This window comes from Nicotiana tomentosiformis, chromosome 7 (assembly GCF_000390325.3).
Source record: "Nicotiana tomentosiformis chromosome 7, ASM39032v3, whole genome shotgun sequence".
NCBI lineage: Eukaryota > Viridiplantae > Streptophyta > Magnoliopsida > Solanales > Solanaceae > Nicotiana > Nicotiana tomentosiformis.
The window spans coordinates 20,375,290-20,392,482 of NC_090818.1; the positions used below are offsets into that span (position 1 = coordinate 20,375,290).

General features: G+C 39.4%; 1 protein-coding gene across 1 annotated transcript; it reads left to right on the forward strand.

Annotated features, from left to right (window-relative positions):
• The first annotated feature begins 207 nt into the window (after positions 1-207).
• LOC104115389 (protein DOWNY MILDEW RESISTANCE 6-like) lies at positions 208-15,502 on the forward strand. Its single transcript, XM_018777393.3, has 4 exons — positions 208-654; positions 1,716-1,963; positions 2,676-2,997; positions 15,110-15,502. The coding sequence occupies exons 1-4, from the start codon at positions 340-342 to the stop codon at positions 15,365-15,367; spliced, it is 1,143 nt and encodes a 380-aa protein (XP_018632909.1). The 5' UTR covers positions 208-339; the 3' UTR covers positions 15,368-15,502.
• The last annotated feature ends 1,691 nt before the right edge of the window (positions 15,503-17,193 follow it).

Here is a 17,193-nt window from a genome sequence, read left to right on the forward strand (position 1 = left end):
AAGAATAAGATGTTCTGGAAAAGAAAATTAAGACAATAACTAGCTGTTAAACTCCTGATTGGGAGCCTAATATAACACCAACGCACTAACATATATTAATTCTTCATATATAATTAGCCTTCCATCTTAAACTTGTAAAAGAGCATCGTTACTTCCGTTAGCTAGAATCTAGATTCCAAAATTTGAAACTGGCAAAGGAAAGAACAGAAAATGTCTCATCTGCATGGACAATGCCACTAGTCTTATAGCTCCGACTACAACAACGCGTGGCAATTGGCAAAGGAATTCATGAAATACTAAAAAGCCAAGAACCATAATCTTCTATACGACGGTCCAGTAATGGCTCTAACGGCGATTTCTCCCTCTCCGCCTTCCACCAGCAATAATGGCAATTCACCTTCAGTTACTAGCAGGGATATTGTGGACGTTGATTATTGCAGAAAAGGTGTGAAGTACCTAATTGACAATTCAAAGGACATGAAAATTCTGCCTCCCGAGTTTGTTTTGCCACTGCCGGAAGCCGAAAGGCCATCTTTGGCGATCTGTGGTTCCATTCCAGTTATAGATTTGAGTGGCCTAAATGGACCTGTTGAGCAAAGACTAGCAACAATACATGCCATTAGTTCAGCCTCTGCTGAATGGGGATTCTTTAGGGTAATTAAGTTAGTTTCCGTTTCTTTCCTTCTCTCTTTTTCACTGCTCAGTGATAGTGTTTTGCCTTTGTTTACAACTTCTTAGGGTCATGTGTTGTGTTTTTCTTATTCAGGGACGGCTCAAGTATATACCGGGCCTAAAAATAAAATTTAATATGAGGCCTAAATTTTAAAAGAAAGTTATACGATATTTTTTTTTATTTAAAGTCTATTTTTATAGCTTTTTGAGATACATAGTGTTAATAATCCTCGATTTTCCCTAATAATTCATTTTCAATTGATAATATAGTTGACTCATTTAATCTTTCTTGAGATATTGTTAATTTTAGATAAGATTTTATAGAGCAATTGAAGTATAAAACTATCGGAAGCTTAAATTTCTCGGAGAAAGAAGGCGAGTAAAAATATTAAAGAGAAAGATAAAATATGTAGGGGTTTCTGAAATATGAAGAGATCGGGAAAAGAAAGATTGACTTAGACAAATTAAGAAAGGGAGAGTAAAATTTTTACACGTTATCTAATGAAGGAGTAAGAAGTGAAAAATTGAAACGTTGGAAAAACTATTCAGTAAGTCAAATTATTACTTTATTTATGTATCTAAAGAGCTTTCTTTTCTTTTATATTGAAAACTCTTACTTTTGTATTAAAGTACTAAATATTATTTTTTAAATGCATATACACCTATTAATTTTTAAAAATGTCCCCCCTCCCTCCCCAAAATTTGGGGGCCTAAGGCACAAGCCTACTAATAAAGACATTAGAGCCGGCCCTTGTACTCCTTCCATCTCACTTTGTTTGGTACAAAGTTTAATAAAGAAAGAAAGACTTCTAAAACTTATAATTTTAAATAAGTTATAACATTTGTGTGACGATAAAAGTTTTGATACTTGTGATTTTAAACATGTTATAGCATTTGTGTGAATATAAAAGTTTTTCAATAAAAATACTTTAAAACTATTTCATTCTTTTTGGAACGGGGTGAATAATATTATTTTCCTTGTATGATTTTAAAAATGTAGTGAAATCCTTTTAAAATAAATTATGTGATTGCAAAATCCACAGGTTACTAATCATGGTATAGAGATATCTGTCATGGATGAAATGCTTAAAGCTGTAAAAGAATTTTTTAATTTGCCATTAGAAGAAAAAATGAGATATGCTTCAGAAGATGTGATGGATCCAGTAAGATATGGAACAAGCTTGAACACTAGCAGAAAGCATACTCTCCATTGGAGGGATTTTCTGAGGCACTACGGCGGTCCAGTTCCACATAGCTACCACCTTTGGCCAGATAATCCCCCTTGCTACAGGTAATTTTCTACATGCTTCACATTTACCAGCATTTATGTTTTAAAGATTTTTTATATTATGAAATTAAGTTGATCAATACGGGCAATTTTCGATAACTTCGAAAATATATAGAGTAAAAATTTACTTTTTATCACCGGTTAAATTGCCAAATAGTTTTAAATCAATTTACCTGTATATAACTTAAACTCTTAAGTTTTGTTATCTTGGCTCATTCTTCTATGGTTGATTGTATTCTCTCCCCTTTTATGCAGCATCTTGGAGAGTGAAAACAAATTATTAGAAACTTTTGAAGCTTTAGATATATTTTGTATAATATGTTAACGAGTATTTTTGGTGTATTTACTAGCTATATATGTGAATTTTACAAAAATTAGGGAATCGATGTCCTACTTCAAAGGAAAATAAATGATTTGTCCTTTATACTCCTAACCTTATTTTCTTTTTAGAGTGACTAGGGTAACACTTAGGGGTCATTGGTTCAATTGTCCGACAAGAATATCTCATGAAATTAGTTATCTCATTTTCTATATGAAATTTTTAATTACACTATTTTGATATAAAATTTATCTTATCATCAGCTAATACCCATAACCTAACATGTGATAAATACTACGTATCTCATATTCTATTCCGAAATTAATATTCTTATATAAAGTATTTAATTTTTACATTTTGTGATCGATATAATCCTTTTGTTACATGTATGCGAAGGCGCATAGCAAAGGTGTACTTAGAGGCGGTTTGGCAGCTTGCAGTAAAAATATTTGGTGCAATATCTGAAGGATTAGGTCTTGATACAAAGTACATAGAGAGGAGACTTGGAGAAGGGACTCAAATCATGGCTGCAAATTTTTATCCGCCTTGTCCTGAGCCCAATAAAACTTTGGGACTTGCTGCACATTCTGATCATGGCGGTCTCACTATTTTGATGGACAATGGCATTCATGGCTTGCAAATTAAACACAATCACACCTGGTTTTCTGTCCCTCATGTCCCTGGCACTTTCGTCGTCAACCTCGGAGATTATTTGGAGGTTATTCTCATTATCTTTAATTATTTTAAAAGGCCTATTTATTTTGTTTTACTTTTTAAAATGCTCTAAATATAAAATGCATTTTAAGTAACGTATACTAACACACTAATCTATTTTAGTTTCAATTTAGATGACACACTTTGCTTATTAGTCCATTCAAAAAAAAATGACACTTTTCTATAATAGGAAATAGTTTAACTTTAAACTTTTTACTTTACCCTTAATGAGAAGATTTTATAACCACACAAATGTCATGGCCCCAAAAAGCTTTTACCCCTTAAAAACAGTTTTTAAGACCACAAGTTTCAAAAGTCTTCTTTTATTTCTTAAACTCTGTGCCGAGTCAAACAACTTCATCTAAATTGAAACGGAGGGAGTATATTTTTAGGCAGTACCTTTGAAGTTAGCTCGGAATGAATCCGCATCTATGATCTTCTTCTATAAGAGAGATTTTCTATATTATTAGTTGTTTACCCGAAAAATCAGATAGAGTTGAATTTGTACATAGTTCTAACAGTATGTGGTATAGCTTGATACAAATCGTAAAGAGAAATAGAAATATCCAATCTTGACTATAAGAACGAAAGATAAAAACTGTTAAAAAGAGGAAATAAATGGACCAGATAAGATTAAGTAAGAAAGCTCAAAGGATTGATCTTTCAATATAAGGAATAATCTTTTGTTACAATGTCTGAATGTCTCCTCACAGAAACAATAATCATCCCCTTTATAGTGGAGGGATCCTACTTTAGATATAATAAAAAATACATAGTGGGGAACCCATGAAGAACTAGCTTTTCCCTAATTCCTGCCAGGATTCTCCCTCCTAGTGTGGTTGCAACGGCTCTTGTCTGTGAGCTCGATATTGACTCGAGCTCTCGATCTTGACTCGAGCTCGATTCTGACTCGGAGTATGGTATTGATTCGGGGTCGGTGTCGGTCAGTCTATGCATCTTAAGCTCGATAATTTTGCCTCGCCCCGTAGTTCGATTTGGATATGAGCTCGATAATGATACCGAGCTTGTCATTGATTGGTCCTAGAACTCGAAACTTGATGACCTGACTTCGGGCCTCGACCTGGTATTACGAAGTCGCCCTTCTATCAAAGTATTATCATATCGACCAGTCCGTACGACAGACTAATCGATTTTGACCGTATACAGATAGTCCCCGCATTTCTCGGGAAGAATGTAACGAGAAACGATATAATTTTCCAACGGTACGATTAGATATATACTGACGTATGCATCGAATCCGATCGTGACGTACACGATAGTTGTCCCATCGGTTCAGTTTACCGAGGCATTTAATGCGCGTTAGACGGTGGTCGGCCATTACCGATATTAGACCGCTACTGCTCAGCCTATAATATCCCCTTCTTTCACCATTATTCACTTTTACATCTTCTAATCTCAAAATTTCCTAAGCATTTTCTCATACCTTCTGAATTAAGTGCGAAATTTTCCTTCTGTGGTTATTACTGCAAAATCTTTCTTTGAAACACCACATCTTTTTTATTTCGTTCTTCTAAATTTAAAAAATGGTGAAAACATCAAAAACCGTCCCTAAAAAAGAAGAGGCTTTTTCTTCACAGCCCGCCGCCGATAAAACACTGGTGGAGCCACGGCCTGAGGAGTTTGTTCCCGGAACGTGTCTTCTCACCTCCGATTTTAAGGTCGATAAAGGCTCGTTGGTTTTCGGTCGGTGTGAGACGGTATCGAGGTATTTGTGCTCAATAACCAAAAAGCAACTTGCATAGTTAAAGACAGATTGCAACTGGGATAACAATGAAGTGGTAATTCCGGCTCCCGATGAAGATATTACCACCCATATGGAAGGGTTCCTTAGTGGGTATACTTTCCCTTTTACGTTAGGACCTTTCAACCTTGTTATCATCGATTTTTGTTGTCAATACCGAATAACTCTAGGTCAGATTCATCCTTCCTTTTGGCGGATTGTTATCCTGATCCGTTTCTTTGCAAGCAAGATCGAGGGGATGCCTTTCACCCTCGATCATCTTATTAGATTGTATAGTCCCCGCCTCTTTCGAGGTGGATTAATAAAACTTCAACGCCGGACTACCAAGGTACTGTTCTCGAGCATAGACGAGGATAAGGATCGAGGTTGGATGGGCAGGTTCGTTCGAGTGAAGACTTCGGACCTGATCCCAGCCGAAAAGATGCCATTCCCTGAAGAATGGAATATGGAGCGTAAGTGTAATTCTGCTGCTTATTTCCTATCGCCTTGTCTCTTTGTTTCTTTCTTGCTGATATCTATTTTGTGATGCAGCAGTTCCTTGGATGCCCGGTGCCATTCCCGATCTTAAGAGCTGGGTATGTGCCCTGGCTTCGACCTCCACATACGCCAAACATTCGTGGCGTGATTTGGCAAAGGGCCGATGGGAGGACAAAAATCATGGTAAGCCTATTTCTCATATTTTTATAGTTCGAACGAAATATTTTCCACATATTCAACCGATTTTATTGTGTGTAGGCCTGGACAGAGATGGGGTTTTGAGGCCCCTACCCGGCGAGGAAGAAGCCTCGGACCCGGTTTCTAAACCGGCGGATGGAAATAAGAGAAAAAGAGCCTCTACATTCGAAAATCCAAAACCGAAGGCTAGGTCGACTCGTAAGTCGAGGAAGAAGACCATCCCTTTGACCTTAGAATCGGTTCAACGTCTAAGGGATGAAGATGAGGAAGAGGAAGACGACGGGTCCGTACTGGTGGCCCGATCGAAGAAGACCACCGACGTTCCACATGCAGCTTGATCGATGGCGGTTTATAAGGCTCTGCCTCGAACTGAGGATATATCGGAGAGAGATTCGGGCAGAGTCCCCGAGTCATTGGAGATCAAGGATGCTTCCCATCGAAGACAACGGATGGGGGATATGTCTGAAGGGGCTCTCCTCGAATCTCTTCGAACCGAAGAGAATACACCAAGTGACTCACTTGGGGCAGTCGCAATCGAAGACTCGCCCACCTTCCCTACTTTTTCCGAAGGTTCGATTCGGGAAGCCCAAGATTTGGGGGCCCTCAAACTAGACAGGTCTCATGAGGGAGAGGATCCTTTTTGTGACCTGTTTACCGGTGTCGAGGACGCTGCCGGCACTAGTGATGCATCAGATCTTTTTCACGGAGTGCAGCAGGCTTTGAATCAGGTAAGCCTTAAATTATTTTGTTGGTATTATCTCTTATGTTTGTTTTTCTTTTCTTACTTTGTTTCTTCTTTCTTCGTAGGCCATGGTAGCTCATCGAGAAGCATGTTCTCGATCCCGAGCTAAGCTGCGTCGGTACGAGGCTGATCTCCAACGGGACACGGAGGAGAGGAAGGAACTTAAACTCCTCTTAGCGCAAAGGGGAAAAGAAATCAAGGACCTCCGAGCTTAGTTGGCCAAATCTCACCAAGATCAGACCAATCTGTCCGAGCAGGTAATGACACTATTAAAAGCCTATGGACTCGATACTAGAATAATAGTTAAAATATCAGTCTCATAGTTGCAGCAGAAGCTTGAGATGACCGGGAAGCTCTGTGAGGAGGTCGATGTGATAAAGGCGGAGTCCTTGATATGGAAAGGAAATATGGACCGCTTTGCTACAGAGAAAGAGGTTGCTCGAGCCCAATTATCATCGGCCGAAAATCAACTTCAAAGTCTGAAGGAGAAAAGCTTGGTTCAAGCAAGGAAAACAGAGGAGCTCGAGGCTCGGTTGGCTTTTGAACTTGCCAAGGCTGAAAAGACAAAGGCCGATGCAGACGCATTCGTGGCTGTTTATCGGGCCGATGCTGAGGCCTCTCAGTCACACGCGAGAGAAGTAGTCGAGACAGCTCGAACTCGAGCACATTGGATTGTCGAATTTTCCAAATGCCAATCTCGGAGAGAAATCCTCGAGGAGATCCATGCTCGAGACTTCAATCTTACTGAAGAGATAACAAAGGCAAAAGAGCTTGAAGCCGATGTTGGGGTCTTGGCCTCCGATGATAATGACGACGACGATGATGATGATGATGACGATGACGGTGATAGGAGCAAGAGAGGGTCTTAGAGTGGGGAGGAGTCCGATGGAGAAAATACTGCTCCTGTAGATAATTAGAGTTTTTCTTATTTTGATCTTTTCGTGTAAGGTCCTGATCGAATGTTTTGTAAACATATATATAAAGGTCTTTTCTTTTCCCAACTTGTCTCTATTTTCATTTCTGCATAGTGAAGATTTTGTTTTACTTGTGTCTTATGAAAATGTTCATAAGTTTGAGGATTTAGTTGAGTGAGTGTTTGCTCGAATTTTTAGTAAAATAGCCCTTAGGATTAATAGTCGAGTGAGTGATTGCTCGAACTCGATGTAATATATCCCTTAGGCTCAATAGTTGAGTAAGTGATTTCTCGAACTCGAAGTATTGCAGCCCGTAGGCTTAATGGTCGAGTGAGTGATTGCTCGAACTCTATTTAAGATAGCCCTTAGGCTTAATAGTCGAGTGAGTGATTGCTTGAACTCAAACTCGAACTCGAAGTATTGCAGCCTGTAGGCTTTATGGTCGAGTGAGTGATTGCTCGAACTCGAAGTAAGATAGCCCTTAGGATTAATAGTCGAGTGAGTGATTGCTTGAACTCGAACTCGAACTCGAAGTATTGCAGCCCGCAGGCTTTATGGTCGAGTGAGTGATTGCTCGAACTCGAAGTAATATAACCCTTAGGCTTAATAGTCGAGTGAGTGATTGCTTGAACTCAAACACAAAGTATTACAGCCCGTAGGCTTTATGGTCAAGTGAGTAATTGCTCGAACTCGATAGTGGTCGGCCCTTAAGCCTATTTGAATCATGAAGTAGAACAGACTTTTCAAAGTATGAGATATCGGTAAAGAAGAAGTTTTTTCTTTATAAGTCATTATACATGTGTTCGTATTTCGCGTCAGGCTCGAGCAAAACTATGCAGACATGGTTTGTTTTGACCATTTGGCCCTTACACTTTTCTCTATCGAGACCCTGTTTGACATGAATTTGATATGAAATAACTTTCTTGTATCGAACTTGATTTATTTGATGGTAAAGCCCCCCATTATTCGAGGTTAACTGTAAGGAGGCCTTGGATACTGTTGAATTATTCTCAGGTAGCACATAGTTGTTTCCTCGTTAAAAACCTCGTCGGAAAAACCCAGTTGGGACAAAAACCGATCTAAGGGAAAAAGAGTGGAACGCGTACTTTAAAACCTGAGGTCTCGATGTCTTTGGTCGAACTCCTGCAATGTGTTAGTGTCGAACATATATGGACGAAAGGAGGGAGAAAATCATACCTTAACAATAATATCGTTTGAGAAGTGATATGTTCCAGTTGTTTGGTAATGGTTTGTCATCCACCGTTCCGAGTTTATAAGACCCTTTTCCGATTATATCGAGGACTTGATAGGGTCCTTCCTAATTTGGGCCGAGCATTCCTTCAGTAGGATCTCGAGTGTTGATGGTGACCTTCCTTAGGACTAAGTTTCCTACCCTGAAGTGGCGGAGGTTGGTTCTTCTATTATAGTACCTTTCGATTCGTTGCTTTTGTGCAGCCATTCGAACAAGTGCTGCTTCTCATTTTTCATCCAATAATTTGATGCTAGTATTCATAACCTCGTGGTTCGATTCCTCCGATGTATGTCAAAACCTTGGGCTGGGTTCTCCGACTTCGACTGGAATTAAGGCCTCGGAGCCATACACTAGGTAAAGCGGAGTTGCCTCGTACTGGACCTCGATGTTGTTCGATATGCCCAAAGGACCTCGGGCAGAATTTCTCTCCATTTCCCTTTAGCTTCGTTCAACCTTTTCTTCAAGTTTTGGATGATAGTCTTGTTCGTCGATTCGGCCTGTCCGTTCCCACATTATCGCATGCTATTTCTGCGGGTATCCCAAATCAACACACGATGTGATCACATATGAAGTCTATAACCTCTTTTTCTCTCACTTTCTCGAACGCCTATGCTTCAACCCATTTAGAGAAATAGTCAGTCATAAATAAAATGAACTTAGCTTTACCTGGGGCCGATGGTAGGGGGCCGACGATATCCATCCCCCATTTCATGAATGGCCATGGGGATGGTACTGAATGAAGTTGCTCTCCGGGTTGATGGATCATTGGTGCAAACTTCTGACATTTATCACATTTTCGAACAAACTCCTTAGTGTCTTTTTCCATACTATTCCAGTAGTATCCTGTCCTGATGATTTTGTGAATCAGTGATTTGGCACCGGAGTGGTTTCCACAAGTACCTTCATGGACCTCTCGTAAAACATAATCGGTGTCTCCTGGTCCTAAGCATACTGCCAATGGTCCATCGAACATCCTTCTGTATAATGTTCCATCTTCAGCCAACGTGAATCGAGCAGCTTTGGTTCGTAGGGCCCTTGATTCTTTAGGGTTCGATTGGAGTTTTCCGTTCTTCAAGTATTCAATATACTTATTCCTCCAATCCCAGGTTAAGCTTGTAGAATTTATCTCGGCATGCCCCTCCTCGATTACGGATTCCGAGAGTTGAACGACAGTCCCTGAGTAGATCTCGTCTTCCTCGATCGATGATCCCAAATTTGCGAGTGCATCGGCCTCACTATTTTGTTCTCGAGGCACATGTTGTAAAGTTCATTCCTTGAAACGGTGCAAAGTTACCTGTAATTTGTTCAAATAGCTTTGCATTCTATTTTCTCAAACGTTGAAGGTTTTGTTTACTTGGTTTACCACTAGCAAAGAGTCACATTAGGCTTCAATGACTTCTGTTCCCAAGCTTTTAGCTAGCTCCAGACCTGCAATCATGGTCTCGTACTCGGCCTCATTGTTAGTCAACCTAGAAGTTTTGATAGATTCCCGAAAAATTCCACCAGTGGGGGTTTTCAATACGATGCCAAGTCCTTACCCCTTCGCATTCGAAGCACCATATGTGAAGAGGGTCCATACCCCCGATGTTGTACCTGATTTTGACAAGAGTTCTTTTTCAACTTCAGGTACGAGGGTTGGCGTGAAATCGGCCACGAAGTCAGCTAAAATTTGAGACCTGATGGCCGTACGGAGTTGATATTTGATATAGTACCCACTGAGTTCGACGACCTATTTGGCCAATCGGCCCAATAGTTTGGGCTTGTGCAAACTATTACGAAGTGGGTAAGTAGTAAAAATGCATATGGGGTGACATTGAAAGTATGGTCTTAACTTCCTAGAGGCGCTTATCAGTGCAAGTCCCAATTTCTCTAAGTGAGGATATCTAGTTTCTGCTTCTTCTAAGGTCCGACTTACATAATAAACAGGAAATTGTGTACCTTGCTCTTCTCGAACTAGGACGCCACTTACTGCGATTTTCAATACCGCCAAGTATAAATATAGTTTCTCATCTGCCTTCGGAGTGTGAAGCAGTGGTGGGCTCGACAGGTATTGCTTCAATTATTCTAATGCCTGTTGGCATTCCAGAGTCCAGGCGAAATCGTTCTTCTTTTTGAGTAGAGAGAAGAATCTGTGGCTTCGATCCGACGACCTCGAAATGAACCAGCCTAAGGCAGCTATCCGTCCGGTTAGCTTCTGCACTACTTTTACACTATCTACGATGGTGATGTCTTTGATGGCCTTGATTTTATCGAGATTGATCTCGATTCCCCGATTTGATACTATGAAGCCAAGGAACTTCCCCGAACCAACCCCGAAAGCACATTTCTCGGGTTTGAGCTTCATGTTGTATTTCCTTAAAATCTCGAACGTCTCATGCAAATGAGTCAAATGGTCCTCTGCACGTAGGGACTTAACTAGCATGTCATCAATATAAACTTCCATTGACTTACCTATTTTTTCTTCGAATATTTTATTCACTAGGCGTTGGTAAGTAGCTCCTGTATTTTTTAGCCCGAAGGGCATCACATTATAACAATATGTTCCATATTTGGTGATAAATGAGGTCTTTTCTCGGTCCTCCAGGTTCATTTGAATTTGATTGTATCTGGAATAGGCATCGAGAAAAGTAAGGATCTCGTGGTCAGCTGTGGCATCGATCATGCGATTGATGTTAGGCAGTGGAAAAGAATCTTCGGGGCATGCCTTGTTCAGATCCTTATAATCTACGCACATTCTAAGTTTATTCCCCTTTATAGGGACTACAATTATATTGGCTAACCTTTCGGGATATTTTACTTCCTGAATCGACCCTATTTTGAGAAGTTTAGTTACCTCGTCCTTTACAAATGTGTGCTTTATCTCGGACTGAGGTATTCTTTTTTGCTTCACCGGTTTGAACCTAGGGTCCAAGCTCAGCCAGTGCGTTGTTATCAATGGTGGGATTCCTGCCATGTCTAAATGCGACCAAGCAAAACAATCTATATTATTAATAAGAAATTGAATAAGTTTTTTCCTGAGTTCGAGGGTCAATCTCGTTCCCAGGTATACCTTTTTCTCGGGCAGATGCTCGATCAATATAACCCGTTCCAGTTCCTCGATCATTGTTTTGGTGGCGTCGGAATCTTCGGGGGTGATAAAAGTTCGAGGGGTCAAAAAAATCCTCCTCCTTTTCTTCCATTTCCTGCTTCCCTGATTCGGTCAAGACCGGCGGCTGTGATTGCTATTTGACTTCTCGTATACCTTTAATGCCCGATCTTTCCGAGGTTGAGAGTGTTGATATCGGTGTTACCTTATCGACTGTAAATATTTCCTTTGCAGCATGTTGCTCCCCGTATACTATTTTCACGCCGTCCGACGTCGGGAATTTCATTACTTAGTAGAGAGTCGAGGGTACTGCTCTCATATTGTGGATCCAAGGCCTTCCAAGTAGAGCATTATACTTCATGTCGCCTTAAATTACGTGGAACTTGGTACTTTGGATGGTTCCATCCACGTTCACCGGTAGAATAATCTCCCCTTTAGTCATTTCACTGGCCATATTGAAGCCGTTTAAGACCTGAGCTGCGGGCACGACTTGATTTTGCAGACCAAGCTTCTCCACGACCATCGATCGGATGATGTTCGCAGAGCTACCTGGATCCACTAAAACACGCTTAACTTGAACTTTATTTAATAGGATAGAAATTACCAGAGCGTCGTTGTGGGGCTGAGAAATGCCTTCTGCTGTTTCGTTGTTGAATGATAAAGTGCCTTCAGGCACATAATCTCGGGTTCGTTTTATCCCAGTGGTCGGTACCTTATTGCGTTTGAGTACGGGTCCCTGTGGAGTGTCGACCCCACTGATGATCATATGAATGACATGTTAAGTTTCCTCTTGTTCATTTCTTTTTGTTAGCGTCCCTTTCTCTGAAGTGATTCTTGGCTCGATCGCTGAGGAACTCTCGAAGGTGGCCCGCATTGAATAGACGGGCTACCTCTTCCCTTAATTGTTTGCAATCCTCGGTCTTGTGGCCATGCGTACCATGATATTTGCACATCAAATTTGGGTTTCTTTGGGAAGGATCGGTTTGCATGGGTCTGGGCCACCTAGTGTCTTTGATTCTCCCGATTGCCGATATAATGCCCGATGCATCGACATAGAAGTTATATTCCGATAACCGAGGTGCCCTTATAGGATCAACATATTTGTCAAAACCACTCTTGTTCATAAGTCCCCGAGAATTCTGCCCTCGATCACTTCTTCGATTGTTCTGGACGGAATTGCATCCCGAACCATTGTTCCTTCGATATGCAATGTATGGTTGATATCGGTCTCTGTTTGACCTTGGCTCTCTGTCGATGTCCCTTTGGTTTTTAATAGCCAACATAGCCGACCTGTTTGGATGTACTAATCCGGGATGAGCTCATAATTGGTCGTCTTCAACCCTGATTTTTGATTGGTATCGATTGTGTACATCTGCCCAAGTTATTGCTGGATACTCGATCAAATTTTGTTTCAACTGACGTGATGCTATCGAAATTTGCTCGTTCAACCCTTGGGTGAAAGCTTGAATGACCCAATCGTTTGTGACCGGTGGCAATTCTATGCGTTCTATTTGAAATCGGGACACGAACTCCCTCAGCATTTCATTATCCCTTTGTTTTACTTTGAAAAAGGTCCGATTTCCTTGTTGCGACTTTTATGGCACCAGCGTGTGCCTTTATAAAAGAATCTGCTAACATGGAAAATGAGTCGATGGAATTCGTTGGTAGGTTGTGATACCAAATCATTGCTCCTTTCGAGAGAGTCTCTCAAAATATTTTTAACAGCACAAATTCGATTTTATCGTCTTCTAAATCGTTACCCTTGATGGCACACGTATAAGAGGTGAAGTGTTCGTTGGGGTCGGTCGTTCCGTTATATTTGGGAATTTTGGGCATACAGAATATTTTGGAAATTGGTTTTGGGGCTGCGCTCGAGGGAAAAGGCTTTTGCACGAATTTTTTGGAATCCAACCCTTTTATCATTGGTGGAGCCCCCGGGATCTAATCGACCCTGGAGTTATATGTTTCTACTTTTTTATCGTTGGCTTCGACTCGCTTTGTGAGCTCCTCGAGTATTTTAGTAATTTTGAGAGTAGTCCTCGATTCTTGCTCATTTGACCTCTCTATGGCTGGCTCCGTTCTGTGGGCAATTTCTCGAGGTGGACTGGGCTCCGGCCTGCTCGGTAACTGGGTTTGGCTCTACAACTGAGCTATCGCTACCTATTGGGCTTGCAACATTTCAAAAATCATACGCAAGTTGACGTCATTTTCCTCAATGTTATGGGTGTCTTGGGCTGCAGATCGAGTACCACCATGAATGCTATGTTCGGGTTCAGAACGTTGGTTTGCCTCAAGAGCCACATGCGAGTTAACGTATAGTGGTACTTCGACTCGAGCTTCAACGACATCGACAAGCGGCCTTCCGGCCCCGGGCGTCAAGTTGTTGGTTTCATCTTGAAGGCCAGCTTCGTTGTCGATAGGTAAAGCCATTAATCGGGGGTTTGTCCTTGCTAATCCGAAGCCAAAGATACTCTCGAAAGACAAGCGTAAAACGGTGTGTGTTGCAGGTTTGTATCAAACAACCACTGTTATCCTCAGCCCCACGGTGGGCGCCAAACTATTTACCTGAAAAATCAGATAGAGTTGAATTTGTACGTAGTTCTAAGGGTATGTAGTATAGCTTCATACAAATCGTAAAGAGAAATAAAAATATCCAATCTTGACTATAAGAACGAAAGATAAAAACTGTTAAAAAGAGAAAATAAATGGACCAGATAAGATGAAGTAAGAGAGCTCAAATGATTGATCTTTCAATATAAGGAATAATCTTTTGTTACAATGTTTGAATGTCTCCTCAGAGAAACAACAATTACCTCCTTTATAGTGGAGGAATTCTATTTTAGATATAATAAAAAATACATAGTGGAGAACCCATGAAGAACTAGCTTTTCCCTAATTCCTGCCAGGATTCTCTCTCCTAGTGTGGTTGCAACGATTCTTGTCTGTGAGCTCGATATTGACTCGAGCTCGATTCTGACTCGGAGTCTGGTATTGATTCAGGGTCGGTGTCGGTCAATCTATGCATCTTAGGCTCGATAATTTCGCCTCGCCCCGTAATTCGATTTGGATACGAGCTCGATAATGATACCGAGCTTGTCATTGATTGGTTCTAGAACTCGAAACTTGATGACCTGACTTCGGACCTCGACCTGGTATTACGAAGCCGCCCTTCGATCAAAGTATTATCATACCGACCAGTCCGTACGACGGACTAATCGGTTTTGACCGTATACATTAGTATAGTTTAACATGTTATAGCTGTTTAGTTAACATTTTTATCATAAATGCTATCCTTGTTAGTTAATGTACTCCCTCCGTTTAAATTTAAATAACATATTTGGCTTATCGAGAGTCAAACTATGTGAGGTTTGACCAACATTTAAAAATATATTTTTTAATCATATTGACATGAGAAAAATTATAATTTATAGTAATTTTCATATAGTTTATGAATATTTAAATTTAAATTTTAAAATATTGAGTTGAACAAATTCAATTAAGCTTCAAAATTTAGTGAAATTGATTTTCGACAAACGAAATGTGGTTTTTAAATTGAAACAAAGGGAGTATATGCTATCCTTGTTTAGACCTAAATGTTAATATAATACTTTTTCTTTTACAAAACTTTTTTACTTCATACTCTAAACTCAAATTGCAGTTACTAAAAAGAAAAACATTTTCCTCAGATACTGAGTAATGGAAGGTACAAGAGCGTAGAGCATCGAGCAGTAGTCAATGCGGAGAAGACGAGGATCTCAGTAGCCGTGGGCCATGGCCCAGAAATGATAGCTCTAGTTCAGCCTGCAGGCCCACTGCTCAAAGAAAGTAGTGAAAGCAAGTATCGGCCCATTGTATACAAGGAGTATATTAGTGGCCAACAGAGTACTACCAAAAGAGGAAAGAGTGCGTTGCACGAGATAATGACTTCCTCACACAGCAAATAGACAATTAAATTTGAGGATCAGTCTAGTAGAGTGTTTTGTATCTAGAAAATTCGTCATAACAAGTTTTACCTTGACTGTTACCCTATCGCAACTCTTCTTTTTTATTTGGGTTTTGGGACTGTTTATATATGTGAGTTATTTACGTATTAAACAAAAAAATCTAAATCGGGGTCTTTACAATGTACAAAGTAAAGATGATTTGGTTACAGTTAGAATTAAGGATGACAAAATTAGCCTAGGAAAGTAGGACCCTATCAAATTCACCTCATCTAAAAGTTGGATTTAATTTGCGCTAAATAGGTAGCCCAAATTGACTAATGAGAAACCTTGTTAAAATATATAAATAATTTTTTTTCTCTCGATATATTGTATGTAAAGATAATAAAGAAAAAGAGTTTATTAATTTTGTTTAATAATTAAATAAAGTAAAAGAAAACAACATAAGAAGTTAAAACTTGGTAAAAATTGAATGGGTGGGGCTATGATCCATTATTTAGCCCATCTTGACCCAACTTGTTTCCGGCTAAGTAACAATTAACCTGCCCATTTATTAAGGTCATTCCATTTGGACCCGACCAATTCAGCTGGGAAAATGATACTGTATGAAAAATGTACATTTATATATATCGAAATATATATATATATATATATATATATACACACAAAAATTATACAAATTTTATACACTTTTTCGGCTACCGAATATAAATAATTTTTGGCGCGGGCTAAAAGTAATAATACCCCAATTCGGCTGGATCAACCCGCCATTTGACACCCTATTAGCATTCAACAATATGTCTTAGATCACTGCGAATATACAGTATTGATTTTTGTGGGTCTTGAACCAAAGACATGCATAAATTCACACAGAGAATCAATATTTTGCATGAATACATTTCCTTTCTTGTTAATCCTTTTCTCTTGTCTGGTCATTATAATTGCCAGAGTGCAGGAATTATTAATAGAAAGGTTCCTTATAAATAATTTCAAGTTTCTGGTCACCGCAAGATCGATTTGGAATATATATTTTTCTCCCCTCTCAACAAATCCCTGCATGATGAATACTCTTTGAGCAAGGCTCAAGATCAAATTCATTCGCGTAATCAGTTTAACTGGAGTGGAGAACACTTGATAAATTGAAAGGTAAAAATATACGTTATTATACTGTAATCAATTAATGTTAATGAATAATTTAAGCCACCAAATTTGTGAATTTTAAAATGTTTCTGAGGTGTAGACAATCAATATGAATATGGTTACTTCCCAATTTTACTATTGCTTGTCACCATTCATACATAAGCAGGGCTCCTTTATGCATCTGTTCCATCTGTATAAACCAAAATTAAATAAAGTGATGATGTAAAATAGACTCATCCTTTATTTTGATTGGTAAAATAAAGGAAAGTGATACTATTTACTATTCCGACTAAAAAAAAATGTTCAGAACCATACCTTGCGTCTAATTAAGAACAAAACACGAGAGAAGATCCACATTGATCTTACACCATTGCGCTTGAGCTTTCTATTTAGCGAATGATCACATCGTCTTTTACCCAAAAAAGAAAGAGAGATCACATCATCTCCACGAGCTAGAGCTATTATCTTAGTTCATTCCTAGCTCATATCAACTCATCATACTCATCAACTTGAAATTTCCATTCAACTATAACAACATATCCAGTTACATACGTAATTAAATTTGCATCGTTTTTGTGCTTTATCATGCTACGTGTTTGACCCAAAATTTAGATATACGTTTAAACAATTAGATTTTTTTAATAAAATAGAGTTAATCATAGTCAATATTAAATATCCAAAAGATTATT

Bases quoted from the DNA above. Each gene is read 5' to 3' on its own strand.
- LOC104115389 (XM_018777393.3), top strand. From the start codon at position 340: ATGGCTCTAACGGCGATTTCTCCCTCTCCGCCTTCCACCAGCAATAAT. The intron at 655-1,715 runs GTAATTAAGTTA...CAAAATCCACAG, and splicing joins CTGAATGGGGATTCTTTAGG to GTTACTAATCATGGTATAGA. The intron at 2,998-15,109 runs GTTATTCTCATT...CATTTTCCTCAG, and splicing joins ACCTCGGAGATTATTTGGAG to ATACTGAGTAATGGAAGGTA.